The following is a 15,603-nucleotide window of genomic DNA, read 5'->3' on the forward strand; positions in this document are numbered from 1 at the left end:
CAAAATACAAATTCTGCTAAATATATTTTATTTGTCTTTTTACTAAATTGTAGGTGTAGGTGTTTTTAACTCGTTTTCTAGGAGTAGATTGTAGAGTTTGTCTTGTAAGAGACCGCCTACTTTTAAATTAAAATTAGGCAATGCTAAGTCCAATATTAAAGCCCAATAGTGACTAGGTTAATTTATTTCGGTCACTAGTTTAATCCATTTAGTTACTAGGTCTACTTTTATATTAAAATTAGACCGTCTCTTTTAATAATTTTTGTAGATTGTAATCTTTTCTTTTTATTTTCATTTTTTTAATGATGGCGACACAAGTTTATTTATCATATACATGGATGTATTATAATTTCTGCTCATTTGAGACTCCTGTTTTTAGTATATTATGTTTAAATGATTTCAATTTTCAAGTGAATGACGAGAAAAAAAAATAGACTTTGAATGTCCCGTGCTCACTGTAAACCCAATTTTATGATAAGATTTGCACAGTGATATTTTGATTTTTTTTTTGTGTGTGTGTGTTTGTGGTACTCATAACGTGATGGTAATATGTGACAATAATTTGTTTGGTATAATTGAATTTATTTAAAATTCGAATAAGTTTGTTAATTAAAAGACATAAGTTTGTTAATTAAAAGACAAGGGTGAGTGAGAAAGATTAAAAGATGGCATATATTTGTTATAATTTACGATTCCATCCATTAGAGCCTTAGAGGCAGCCATTAGCATGAAAATATTTTCAAAGCATTACAATGACCACAAAATGAAAGCAAAAAATCAGATTTGGAGTATGAGAGAACTCCAAATGTCAAAGGTGAATTAACCTGGACTCTGATACCATGATAAATTTGATAGAAGTGAAAATCAGACTGTGCAATCCGATAAGGAGGAGAATTCAGTCCACATACATGCCCAAAGGAGGTTTCATACTAAAACCAAGTGAAAATAGGACTGTGCAACTCGATAAGGAGGAGGAGAATTCAATCCACATACAAACCCAAAAAAGATTCCATACTAAAACAATTGACAATAATACGAGTAGTTCCTTTAGCTTATATTATGGTACTTTTTCTCATGTGTCTTTAATGTGGAACAACTCATACGTGGACAACATATATAGGACGCAACCCTCATTTATGCCACAACATACAAGTTATTGAGAGCTAGTTAGTCTCAAATAAGATTTTGTATGAATTTTAGTTAAGTTCGAGTCAAATTTGTTAGCTTCAACTTATAAGTACGAATCCGGTTTTTAACCACATATACATATATATAAAAGAAAATACAAACATTTCAAAACAAGATGAAGTCTTATATATTAGAAAAGTATTGGCAAAACAGCTTTTACATAGAACTCACCTCACATTTGCATAGTATATTGCTCAACATACTAAAATTCTTTCTCCTTAATTAAAAACTTCTCAAACTTCAAATTTCTCACTAATAATAATAGGAAAAAAAAACAGTAGTACGTGTTGACTTTTTTTATTACCACACACAAAATAAATAAATAAATCGTTCAAATCATTTTAAGTTCTAAGTCAAAGATGAACATTCTCACATGCATGACTTACGAAACAAGAAATTATCACCAAATCAAAGGACTATATAATAAAATCATTTAGAAATTAATACATGTTTGATAATTTATACACAAAATTGAAGATAATTAATATCACGATGATTGGTAAGTGTACTATATCACTTACCAATTAAGTTTGATATATATCATATATTGATGGAAGCAAAGACATTATACAATGGAAAATAGGCCGAGAGTGGTGGAACTTCCTCCTCCATGATATCATGTGATCACATGCAAAAGTTTTGTCCTTGTGAGAATCTCCCTAGTATCCAGTCATAGTATTTCGGTGCGACACAAATTTCGATGTTGGTATGTTCAAAATAACTGAAACGCAATACTTATATGATTTTAACATTTTTTTAAGGTTTGTATTGTGAAACTCAAGGGAACTAATTAAAGAAGAAGAAACAAACTTATATGTACGAGCCTACAACCTGTATCGTAACAAACTTATATGTACAATCAGGGGTGTGCACCGATCCAGGACCGGATAGAAACCGGCTGGACCGATGGATCAGAATCCGAGATTTTCTTGGATCGAAATTGGACCGGAATTTTTCCGGTCCGGTCCAATCCTGAACCTCTTGGACCGGAATTTTTTTTCAAATTAATTTTTATTTTATTTTATTTTATTTAAATATATTTCTAAATTATATACATTAGAAATTAGTAATTTTAATAATAATAATCCTAAGAGAATAAATAGTAGGTTTTAAAGTTTCTAACTTTCTACTTTTTAAAAAAAAAAAACATATAAACTTTTTTTAATAAAATAATAGAAATTCTGATCCAACCGGTTGGGGCCGAAATTTTTCGAGTTTGGACCGGACCAGACTGGTGGACCGCAATCCTAATATTCGCCGAACCGAGGACCGGACCAGAATCTTCGGTCCGATCCGAACCGGTTTGTGCACACCCCAATGTACAACTAGTTTTCTATGTGACAAGTCACTCATTTAACAATGTTAAATTTTTTTTATAATTTCGAGCTTCCTTTCATTAATACTCACTGCGTCCCAAAATATAGTTCCCATTTCCCTTTTTTCACGATAATTTATGCAAGTTGGGATAGTAAAGATTTTTTGTTTATTTATATAAATGTTGTATGGGAAAAGATGATTTTAGGAGAGAGAATGGAGATAATTGGTAAAAGAGCATTAATTGTAACATTTTGGTTGAATAAACAAAGGAAAAAACAAAATTCAAGAAGCAAATAAATGACGGGACACGATTTTTCAAGGCAAATTACGGAAAAATGTGGAACTAAATATGGAAATAGGAACTATATTTTAGGACACCCAAAATGAAAATGGGAACTATATTTTGGGACGGAGGGAGTAATAAACTCAGGAGCAATATGACCTCTACTGAAGACAAGGTATTCCCTCAATTAAGAAGGAAACTTTCATAAAACTAAGCACACCTTGGGTTGAGGAAGCCATCAAAAACTCTTTACAAGTAACTACATTGATAAAGGGGAAAGGAAACTACTGAAGAACATAGAAACACTAGAGGAGCAAGGGGGATACATGACTGTTACATCTTAGTGGCTACAGACTCAATAGACCTTTTAACGAAAACATCAAACATGGTTACAAGGAATCTAGTTGAACATTGGCTTAGAGCCATGCGATGAATTTCGATAGGCGATGAAGGCCTTGCTTTACCAATGAATTTGCCACGAAGTTTGCATAATTTCTGCACTTGTGAATGATTGAGATATTTGTGCCCTTCTTGCAAGCGTTTCTTATGAAATTAAGATGAATCTGACTCAAGAATTATTTCCCGATTTTTCATGGCCTCGATGGCTAGGGAGATTGTGATTATGCCGGTGTTAGTGCCAGTGCTTATCAACACCTCCATTTTAGTAATTGCTCGTCTATGAATTATCAATGATCTACGTCTCATCATCAAATAATAGTATGGCGACCGACTAGTGAATCAAATGTTAAAAATGACATTTCTTTTAAGAGTTAGAATATAAGTCAAAATATGCACTTAGGTGGGTGTACATGTATCGGCTTGATCTTTCTGTTTTCCATGGTTGACATAATCTAATACAACAAATCAATGATACTCAATTATCCCTGAATTCGCTATGTAACACTCAAAACTGAAGTTTTGCCTATAACTAACTATTAGAGATCTTATGAGGTATTAGTAAGACCAGACTCTTTTCAACCCATCCAGAAGGTAATGAACTCATGAATTTACGCCACTCGAAGAATGTTGCTACAGTACCATTATACTATTAGAAAGCTTATATGGAGTACACTATTTACAAAGGTAAGCTTAGCTTGCATAAAGAATGAGGTCACTACAATTTTTTGTTTAATTATATTTATAATTGCCAGCAGTTACGTACTGTTGATACAGGTATTAAGCAATTCAAAGGTAAGTAGAGCAGCCCATGCCACACAACACGGTCATGCTCATGCATTCATGTAATTTGTAACACCTGATTCAACGAATCTCCAAGTGTTGCTTTTCGTAGATTTAGGCTATGTTCAGTTCACCTGAAATTTTCTGATCTGAACTTATCTGATCTGATCAGAACTTATTTTTTCTGATCTGATCTGATCTGATCTGAACTGATCTTATTACAAGATCTTATCTTTTAGATTTTTCTCAATATATAAGAAAAAATATAGTCATGTGGGATCTTGTTTGATTCGTCTCAATGAGTACTTTATTAATATTCAATTATTATAATTTTTACTAATATGTTATGAAAGATATAATAATTTTTAAATATAAGCAAAATCTGAACTGATCTGATCTGAACTTAATTTTTCTGATCTGATCTGATCTGATCTGAAATAAGCAAAAATAAGGTGAACTGAACATAGCCTTACAAGATTTATTTTTAGGTGAAAAGCTCAATAGTGCATTAATCAATAAACAAAGTGTCCGAGAATACATAGAGGTCAATCTTCGCAGGACAATAATTCTCCCACACCTATTCCACCCCGAAAGGCACTATTCTTAGCCAGAGGATTCCCAAGTAATTGTTTATATTTACATTTTCTTTATTAAAAAACACCTTTCAGCTTCTTCTTTTTTTTCTTTTTGGGAAAACGTTTCTTAAACCCAACAATTTTAGCAAAATACCTATTTTGTCTTTGGATTTCAGCTAAATATTACTCTACAAACTTCGGATCATTGATCCCCTCTTCGTGCATAGAAGTCACATACATTTGAACAATTTTTTCATAAAAGAATACTATCCCAACAAGTTTAAAACATTATAATTAACCACTTAATCGCATAGAATCGATTTTTTTCATAAAAGGATAGAACAATAAGCTGTTAGCTAATAACAGAACAATCTACATTATCCTTACGGATGATAAGAAAGAACAAATCACTACAAGAAGATAATCAATACAACATAAAGGGGTTGGAAAGGCCCATGTTAGCCATGAAAAATGAATAAGATCCCGCTCCACATCATCACTAGTGATGTTACAAATCGACCACATAATCTTCCATTAATGGAGGAAGAGGGGAACTTTATGCACATTCAAAGTTTCAAACTACTCCCTCCGTCTTTTATTAGTTTACCCCTTTCTTTGGGGCACATTTACCGAGATATTAATTTGAATCTTAATATCTCTAATTTCGATAAGCAACAATTAGAAAAAGTTGATATTTGGATTTTTCACATTGAGACTAATCCAACAAGATCTCACATGACTATATTCTTCCTTAAATACAAATTACAAAAGATAGTCAAAGTCATGTATGTGAATAGTGTCAAAAGTCAAAAGGGGTAAACTAATAAAAGACGGAGGGAGTATTTGCTAAATTTTGAAGGGAAACAACTTCTGGATTGTCTAAATCCATTTTCCTAGAAATGCTCTATAGCCTCCACTCTTCAAATAGACTTTTTAACAAGGCATTGAGCTACATTGAAGCTTTCTCCTGTAAATTTTGCACTATTTCGGATGAACCAAAGAATCCATCAAACGAAACTTAGCTTTACATAGATTAAGATCATTATTGAAATCTCTAGGAAAGGAATCGAAATTAGATTAGTTCCAACCATCTTATTGACTTCTTCCACTAAGATCGCGATTACATCCTTAGTTAAATTGCAACCAAAAATAAGTGAAAAGAATGTTCACATGAATGAGTACAAACTACAAAGGTGCTCTATATAGGCACAAAACCCATACTTCTTTCGAGACGATCTTTAGATGGTAGACCATCAATACAAGCTTTTCAAAGAAAATTGTTTTATTTTCGGACGAAATATCAAGATTCCAAATCCAAATATAAGTAACTTCGCCAAGAACTAGCCAGACACCTAATTTGATGCAAAAAGAGCCATCCAAAGACCCAAAAGAGTTTTGTCTTTTGTCAAAGTTGTAGGAATATGTACATCTTATCTTTTGGAAGAATGATAATGGCAATATTTTGCAACTTCCCTATTCCAAACAAAAAAAAAGGGCAAAAAAACATGTGGGCCTATAACACTGAAATATAGCACTATGGTTTAATTCAAACATTTCACAGGTTGTCTTGTCCCAGAGAGCATACTACAGTTTAGCAACTTGCATCTCGTATAAGCTCATCAAATCTATTATGTATTCCCTACATGATCAATTGAGGTGTTGTCACTTGTGGAAATGCTTGGATTCTTATTTATACAGCATGGTTCATATTGTTTTGTCATTGTCGAGACACAATGGTTTGAGAACATCGTTTTGAAACAAATATACCTGTATTCACTAATCACAATTAATACTACACTATACATTATCTTTTTTCTTTAAAAAAAAAAAAAATTAAAGATGAAGTCCCCTGCCCTGGTGGAAATTGGGGATTTCTCCTTGCAACGGGTGAGACTCAATCCCAATAGAGCTGATCATTTTAGCCTGACTCGGCCCGCTTTTTAGCCGGGTTTCGGGTAAAATATTTGGCTCGAGGTCGGGCCCAGTTTTTTTTTTTTTTTGCTTTGGACGGGTTTTGGGCAAGCCAAAAATGACTTTTCAGTCTATTTTTTGGTCCGACATTTTGGCCCGAAATAACGGGTTTTGGACACAAAATTTTGGCCCGGTCCACCAATGGGCTTTTTTATGCACGGCCCGGCCCGACTCATGATCACCTCTAAATCCAAGGATATTTGTGATTGAAGATCATGCCAACACCACTAAGCTATCACCTACTACACATATACTATCTTTTTTTCAGGAACACTATATATTATCTACTACCTTTGTAGTCAATACTGTTTCTGGAATTAGTAATCACATACTTCTATATACACTATTGTAAAATGTTTGAAGTTCTTTTATCACATTTCTTTTAATTGTAATATTATTATTTTTTCTAAAATAATATGTTAAGAGTATAACTTACATGGAGGTGGGACTATTTGTCCCACATTTGAAGAAATAGAAAAACAATATAATATTGGCAGGCTACTCCACATATTTACCAATTTTGTTAGGATGTGATTAGACTCTAAGTGGGAGGTTACAACAATGATCAATTTTAACAATTGACAATCTGACATAAATTTTATACTTCCTCCGTTCTATAATAAATAAATAAAACCTCTCTATTTTATGTGAAAATTTTTTGAGTGAAAGAAATGTTTCACTTATTTCAAAACGCAAGAAGTATCTACAAAGTAGAAACACTAGTAATAACATTATTACCTATCAGTCTGTTATTATTATTTTGACATTATAGGATGATGGAAAGCATATATGCATGAATTGTATCGTTGTGTTCATCGTGAATCCGTGAGCATCATGGAATATATATATTGTATGATTGTGTCATGGATGTAATATAATATTTGCCTATACAAGTAGTATACATCTATAGATGAGTATCACCTAAAAAAACTTGATAAGTATGGTATAATAGATAACCAGATAACTGATTATGTCACATCTTTTGTCAAAATTGGCCACTCTACTACAAATTAGATAGCCCACCAATAATATACAGGAAAGAATTTCTAGAAAGAAAGAATGACGAAGAAAACAGAATCTTCAATTGCTGATAACAAAGCCGCCTTTTTTTTTCTTTTTCTTTTTGGCCATTAAAGTCAAAATGATCGACCAATTTTTACATTTTCCTTGAGTTTATGCGGAAAATATTTATCCCCTGTGCAAGAAGATGGCTCCATATCCACATGAGTTTATGCACTAATTCATGTTATCATATCCATATTGGCTTTCTAGTTTGATGGAGTGCATGAATAATTTGACCGTGCTTTCATTTTTTCATGATGTCAAAGTTTAATTGTGTGAAAACTAAAGGTACTAAAGTGGAATTTATCGCCCAGTTACGAAGTACTACCTCCGTTTCAAATTAATTGTTACACTTTGACATTTTACACTATTTACAAATTGCACTTTGACCCTCGTTTGTGATTCATACGTGAATAAAAACATAGTCATGTGGGATCTTGTTAGATTCGTATTAATATGTATTTTATCAATATGTACTTTTATAATTTTTACAAATACAAAACTAAAAATATATGTCCTCAAAGTTTTGCATTGGCATGCGTGAAAAGTGTAAGTGTAACAATTAATTTGAAACAGAGATAGTTTAAGCTAAGCAATTTATAACATACTCCGGAGATATATATGCAACAATCTTATCAAGTGGTAATAATCCCCTCACAAAAATCCGGAGATATGGAGGGGGTAGGCTTAAGGCAGGTAGGTTATTTGGTTACACCATATAGGATATTCAACGGTTGCATAGAAATTTTTCAAGGGGATTTATAGTATCATCTTATTGGTGCATAACAAAATACATTTATTTGTTACTTCTTCTGTCTCAAAATATAATTTCCGTCCTCTTTACACTATCTCCAACACATATCTTTGACCATCAATATATTTAACTATGTATTAATAAAAATTATAAAAATTGATATTATAAAACTACACATGGAGACGAATCTAACAAGATCTCATATCAATGAGAATATTTGGTCAAAAGTTTTAAAGTTAGACTATAAAAAATAAAACAGGAACTATATTTTGGAACGTATGAAGTATTACTTATTATATATTGTTAGAAATAGGTAATAAAATTGCACGCTACAATCTTACTTTAAACATCGTGAGGGTTTAACCGCTGGTGTGTCCTGCTAGCCTGCAGGGGTTGGTTTTCGGACCAATTATCTTTCTTAATTAAAAAAAAAAAAAAAAATAGTGAGGGTTTAACCAAATATTAAATGTATTTCAAGCAAGGAAAAAAACGAGTTATCCGTATGTTTTATACATCACCATATACCAACGTTGAGTACTAGTTTCGCAGTTGGCTAAATGGGCTGCAACTATAAGACAATACAATCTAGAAAAGCTGTTGGACCAGCAATCCATCGAACTAAAAAGAGCTTGGGCCTAGCATATTTAATCATAGAAGCTGGCATGTACATGTTGTTTGAAGTGGGATGTAGGCCTTGTGAGTTTTCCATCCCCATTTTATGTGCTTGATAATGAAGGTCTCATTATATCATATTATGATGTGAAGATTGATTTTTCATGAAAATTTTCATCTCAGGAGAATATTTGCACCATATAGCAAATTATGGAGCCAATTCTTTCAAGTACGATTAATTCTTAAGTTTAGTAGTAAATAGAAGAATGAAATAGAAAAGGAAGCAGCCGCAGAATAAGTTGAATATAAATCAACTAATTTAGCAACTACAAACGGTAAGACATAAGATAGGGGAACAAATTCAGTCAACGAGATGCGTGTGCATACTTGAACATGTAAGGCTGTAGAGCTAACTCAAAACAAACCACTTGAGAAGAAGATACACAGACGAACCTCGAAAGATACCCTTGTTTAAGTCAATATAAAATCTTCTAATTTGTACCTGGATTATTGCCATGGTTTTGAGTTGTATTTGTGTCATTCATTGATGTTTGCTGCTGCATTGTCTGTGTATTGTCCTGTGACCAACTCGGTGGTTGTGTCTGTATAGGCACTCTTCCCACATTCTGCACTCTTTCACGGCGTTTGTCATATCGTGGGCGTGACCTAGTTCTAGTATTCTGCTGCCTGTCACTATAATCATACTGTGGCCTTCGGATAACCTTCCCATCAATAAAAAGATCACCTAAAGACCAAAGCCATGCAGTATTTAGCATTTTAGCTGCATTAACAGCTATTATAAAAAGAAAGATATACCAAAAGAAGAATGCTTTATGAGGTTATCTTTTGCATCAATCAATCACCTCCATAATCTTTATTTGGCACGTCAAGATAAGAATCAGGCAAGACCCAGAGAACACCGGGTAACGCTGTTACAATAAAACAAACCAGATGTTACAATAAAACAAACCAGATGCTGATTACTTGATCCAGCTGACGCAAATTCAAACGAGGGTCTCAGCCTCTCAGGCAATAGTATATATATAGTGACACTTATTGCACAGGTAATGGCAGTTAAGAGTAATTAAAAATCCGAACAGAAAAGCAAAGGCAAATTTACCTTAGAACTTTTAGAAGCAGCATACAAAATCACTCTCAAACCCAAACTAGAGCATCAAAAGAGTTTATAAAACAAGAGCACAATTAACTAATAGCCTAAGGTGGAGAGTTACGCTACATACTAAAGTGTTTCGGAGTGGAGCAGATTTTGGTGCATAGCCCCTTTATGGGACTTCTCTCAGAGGCGCATGTGTTGTCTTTTGCAGACACGTTTAGATGGACAGCCAGAAAATGCACTTGTGAGGAGCTGTGACTGTTTGGTTCTCTACAACAGGAATAAGGCTATATTTGTAGATGCCCAGCCCTGTCAACATTGCAGCGTGATTTTTTAGCTATGTGGCTGACTATTTCAGGTATACTGCTCAGGTTTTTTCTATTCCCAGTGCCACACAATTCCTATCAAGTTGTAATGAACTTATAACTCAAAAGCAGATTAAAGAAGAAGACTAAGAAGGAAAACTGATCTTTGATTATATGAAGATTGACAGCAAAGAAAAAGATAGTAACAAGCATTCAAGAGGCTTGTTTCTCTCCCAACAGTAAACTACTAAGTCATCCAATATTTTCTTCATACCCCTTCCTCTCACTAATCTATTCTATTTATAGGGCTAATTTACTTAATTACCAAGCTAACCTAATTATATTGCACTCCCAATATTACCCCTCTCCCTAAACCAATGCATAACACAGATTCTGCTTGGTCTCCTTGTTCGCAGGTACTGCGGAGACATACTGGTGCAGCCATGTTTGAGCGTGGTGGTGTTGGTTTGGATGCTGCCATTCGTGATGAACATGGAGGGATTGTGGCTATGCTCTGCGGCAATTGAAGGTCAAATGCTGCGGGAATGGGGGACTAGCTGCTGCAGAATTTTGGTTAGAATTGGCAAATGGCAAGTAGACTGAATTTTTCTTAGGTCATTCTCAAGGGTGATGCCATGACAGGGTTACAAAAAGTCAGATTTAGGATTAACCGCCTCAGTACGTCTCTCTTGTTTTGTGGGTGACATTTTTTAATTTAGTTCAAATAACAAAGCTTTTTCTTGTGTTCACTGTTCATGTCAAGAGGGCGGGGAATACAGTTGCTAATTGTATAGCACGTTCTACTACCCCCGAAGAAGAGGATGCTGTATTATCAAGAAAAATTCCTTCATGTTAACATCACCTTGCCGGAAATTGATAATATCTAATGATTCTCCACTCTTCTCTCAAAAAAAAAGATTATGGCCTTAGATTGACTAGAAAGAAACAGAAAAAACGATATTCAATTTCGTAGATGCTTCAGACATGTACAGGAAGCCTTTTTCTTCATCCATTTCAGACAAGTGCACCCTGGAACATTGAAAGAGGCGAGAACGGACGACTCATATCTTAATTCCATCATACTAGTACAAAGAATCAAAAATCTACAAACAAACTTTCACACCACACAGCTCAAGCTCCTTCTATTGCTAAATTTGATATATGGTCTATCTACAACTGAAACAAAAGCTTGTTTATTTAGACCCTAGATTAGGAAGGTCCACCATCTCAAAACCATATAAAGCAATATATACTATCAAAGCGAAATCTTCACAGCAGCAAAAGAACACTAACATAGTGGCATTCTAGGAAATGTGCAAGCCATAATCTCCTACAATTCAAAACCCTATAGTGAGACATTACATTGCAAAATGAGAGATATTCAGGAAATGTGGCCATAATCTCCTACAATTTAAGAACCCTATAATGAAACATCCCCTTGCAAAATCAGACATTATACTGTTAATTTCACCAAACTAATACGACCAACACAACATATCATTACAATGTAGCACGGAAACAGTTGGGATTTCAGAAATGGAAACGTATCCAAAACAGAGGACGGCAATGACCGCAAAGCCTCCATAGTGCCACCTCTCACATTTTTTTGCACATTTTATATTTGCACATCTTATCTTTGCTAATTTATGTAAGGAATGTGCAAAAAGAAAAAGTGTTTGGGAGCGCATAGTTCCAGGTGCTCCGAATTTCTACAATTATCGGAAATTAAAAGAGCTTAAACCCTAAACCCGGAAAAAATATCAAATACCTTTAACTTTGTAAGAAAGTTCCTCAGAAATCAAAGCACCAAATCCAGTATAAGTTGTGGTAGAAACAGAGTAAATCTTCTTCCTCGCCTCTTCCTCACTGCAAAAAAAAAAAAAAAAAAAAAAAAACAATCAACAAACAGAATAAAACCCATAAATTAAAAACCAAAAACAAAAAACACCCACAACAAAAATCGAAAAACCCAGAAAAAATCAACAACCTTCCAACAACTTGAGCTAAAATATTAACATAAGAATTGACCATTTCTTCATCAGAAGGTTTAGGATCATTAGGAAACTCCATAACAATAAGCCAATGTTCATAATCACACCCATCTAATAATATGGTTTCTTTAGGTGGGCGGTTAGTCCAATTTGGTGATGGGTCGTTGAGTGGCGAGTAACCCGACCCGGATGTTTTGAAACGGGTTTGAATTGAAGATGAGTTTTGGGGGAGTGAGGGTTGAAAATGGGATTGAATTGAAGAGAGAGAATATCGGGTTGTAGGAGAGAGAATTGAAGAGTTGCGTGATAATGTTCGAGTTAGAAGAGTTGTGAGAGTTCGACGGGTCGCCATTTTTAGCTGGACTTCGGCGATGAGTGCCGGAGTAAGAGAATGCGAGAGAGGAGAGAGATTTAGGGTCGGTTCGACGTGAGCTTTGGGGTAGCTTTTTATGTTTTTGAATTGGTTCTTAATCTAAATCAGGGCCTATTCTCCCAAGTTTATTTTCAGTTCGGTTCAATTCAATCCAGTTAAGTTCAACTCAATTTTGGACAATATTTTTAGGACATGTTTTCTTCGACATAAAATAGCTGAATTGAACTGAACTTATTGGAACTGAACTGAACTGAATTGAATTGAATTGAATTGAATGTAATAAATATATAAATAATATTTAAACAATAATAATATGAATATTAAATAATAATTATATAGTAATAATAATGAATAATAATAAAAATAGTATTTTGGATATTTTTAAATGATAGTTATAAATAAATAATATTAATAATCATAAATTAGTAATAATAATAATTAATAATAATTAGTTTATATTATTTGTATTCATATATTAATACTTCATGATGATATATAATAACAATAATATCTAAGAAGTAAATTAATATTACTATTTTAATAATTGGATTTAATAATATAATAATATTTAATAATAAAAATAATGATTGGGTTGGACCGCGAAAATTACATCATAAATCGTCTTAAAGCGATTTGATTGGTTTATGGACTAAAAAACGTGGATCTATTTGTGTTTTAACCTAAACCATGTTCATCCTAATAATAATAGTAATAATAATGAGTAAAGTTATAATAAACAACATAATATATAGAAACAACAACAACAACAATAATAATAATAATAATAATAATAATAATAATAATAATAATACTTAATATTAATGATATAAAACTAAATAATAATAATAATAATAATAATAATAATAATAATAATAATAAGAGTAATTAGTAAAATAAATTATACCAACATAATAATAATATTTAATAAAATGGTTATAAAAGAATGGAACTGAACTGAACTGATTGGAGCTGAACTGAACTGAACTGAACTGATTGGAGCTGAACTGAACTGAAAATAAGCTGGGGAGAACAGGCCCTTACTCTCACATATCAATATTCATTTCAGTTCAGTTCCGTTCAGTCCAGTTCAACTATTTTATGCCGAAGATAACAGACCCTTAAGACATGTTCTTTTTAGATTGTTTTTAGTTCAATTCAATCCAGTTTAGTTGCAACTTATAATCAGTTTCGTTCAGCTTCAATTATTATTTTCATTAATTATAATTTAATTCCATTCAGTTGAGTTGCAATCATTTCAATTCAGTTGCAATCGGTTCAGTTCCGTTGTTTTATGTCGGAGTAAACAAGACATAAGAAAAATTTAGGGATTTGATGAGATGGTGATAAGAGTAACTTTTAGTGGTAGAGAACTAGAGTCATAGAGGTAGTATTTGTTCGAAGATACTATTTGAACCTTTTGAGTTAGTGTTTAGGGTTGTATAATTAAAGTCGTTATAGTCCGTTTTGGTAAAACATACCACACATAAACAAAGCGTGCGGTCAAACCATCCCTTTCCTCCTTCCTCCATCCTTATTCCTCCTTCCTCAAATCTTCAACTTATTTATTGTAGCTCTTTCTCTTCCTTCTTCCCCGCCTCAGTTCATCTTCTCTTCACATTTGTCGTTTTGTCTCTCCTCCTCCCAACAAAAATCCCACTCTCTTCTCTTTCTCTCTCATCAGCTTCTTCCGTTATTAAAGCTGCAATGACGGACCACGAAGAGGAGCACCACGATTAGTCGTCGTTGATGGAGAAGATCTCCAACTAGATTCATGAAGTTATTTGAGTTCGTGAATCGTGATTTCCCCGGAGACTGAAGATTGCAAGTGTTTAAGAACTTCGGTGAAGATTGAAGAGAAGTTTTTGGCGATTTTGGTGTCGCCTTTTCGCCAGTTGATGAGGCCATAGGAACCTTGTTCATAATCTAACGATGGTAGTGAGATTATGGAAGTGGAGGCCCCATATTTGAAACAGTTTGATGGAGGAGTTAAGAGGCCAGTGGTGGTGGTTGGTTGTTTGAGTTGGTGGTTGTCGTGGTGTTGTGGTGGTGATGGGGAGGAGGAGGATATGGTGGTTCCATGGTTTGATCAAAGAGACGGGTGGGAGATTGAGAAATAGTTTGGTGTTTGTATAAAGTAACCCTTGTAATTACAAAAAGTTTTATAATTACAAAAAGTAACCCATACGTTCAGTAAAAAGTAACACTTCAACATTACAAAAAAAAGTAATCCTTAGTATTTGAAAAAGTAACCCTAGTTTCAATAAAAGTTATCCTTGTTACAAAAGTAATCCCTGCATAACTATGAAGTAATACTATAATAAATATATGAAATAACCTCTTATAATTACAAAAAGTAACCCTTGCATAACTGTAAAGTAATCATATAATAAATGTAAAAAATAACCCCTTATGGTTACAAAAAGTAACCCATTATAATTACGAAAGTAACCTATTATAATTACACAAAAGTAATCCCTATTTATCGTAAAAGTAACCCCTTATAATTACAAAAAGTAACCCTATTGACCGTAAAAGTAACCCCTTATAATTACAAAACATAACAATATAAAAGTAGCCCCTTAACATTACAAAAAGTATCCCTAATTTCAATAAAGTAACCCCTTAGCATTTGAAAAAGTAACCCATAGTTTCAATAAAAGTAACACCTAAAAATTTGAAGAAAAAAAACATAGATTCAACAAAAGTAACCCCTGTTGCAAAAAGAAAACTATCTGAAAACGGATTCAAAAGTAACCCCCATTACGAAAAGTAACCCCTCTGAAAACGGAATTGTTCTTGGAATTTTTTCAAGGGGGTGCGGGTTTCATTATAAGGCCTAGCTTGAGCCTTTTTATTAGCTGGTCACACCATTTGTTTCA

General features: G+C 33.4%; 1 protein-coding gene across 5 annotated transcripts; it reads right to left on the minus strand.

The window, feature by feature from the left end:
* Window positions 1–1,832: 1,832 nt before the first annotated feature.
* LOC104903436 (multiple organellar RNA editing factor 3, mitochondrial) lies at window positions 1,833–12,800 on the minus strand. 5 transcript variants are annotated; one of them, XM_010691472.4, is made up of 5 exons: window positions 12,348–12,800; window positions 12,129–12,226; window positions 9,805–9,870; window positions 9,444–9,686; window positions 1,833–1,909 (listed from the first exon to the last, which is right to left on the minus strand). In XM_010691472.4, the coding sequence occupies exons 1-5, from the start codon at window positions 12,701–12,703 to the stop codon at window positions 1,848–1,850; spliced, it is 825 nt and encodes a 274-aa protein (XP_010689774.2). In that variant the 5' UTR covers window positions 12,704–12,800; the 3' UTR covers window positions 1,833–1,847. The 5 variants fall into 5 exon arrangements, with proteins under 5 accessions (XP_010689774.2, XP_048495589.1, XP_057248812.1 ...); XM_048639632.2 differs by lacking the exon at window positions 1,833–1,909 and adding an exon at window positions 7,916–8,713; XM_057392829.1 differs by lacking the exon at window positions 1,833–1,909 and adding an exon at window positions 7,916–8,742.
* Between the last annotated feature and the right edge of the window lie 2,803 nt (window positions 12,801–15,603).

The sequence above is a fragment of the Beta vulgaris genome, chromosome 2 (genome assembly GCF_026745355.1).
Source record: "Beta vulgaris subsp. vulgaris cultivar EL10 chromosome 2, EL10.2, whole genome shotgun sequence".
In the NCBI taxonomy this organism is placed as follows: domain Eukaryota; kingdom Viridiplantae; phylum Streptophyta; class Magnoliopsida; order Caryophyllales; family Amaranthaceae; genus Beta; species Beta vulgaris.

Excerpts from the sequence above, each read along its gene's own strand:
- LOC104903436 (XM_057392829.1), bottom strand. The coding sequence starts at position 12,703 with ATGGCGACCCGTCGAACTCTCACAACTCTTCTAACTCGAACATTATCA. Across the intron at positions 9,871-12,128 it reads ACTTTCTTACAAAGTTAAAG|CGTTACCCGGTGTTCTCTGG; the intron begins GTATTTGATATT and ends TTATTGTAACAG. Across the intron at positions 9,687-9,804 it reads GCCAAATAAAGATTATGGAG|GTGATCTTTTTATTGATGGG; the intron begins GTGATTGATTGA and ends TTTGGTCTTTAG.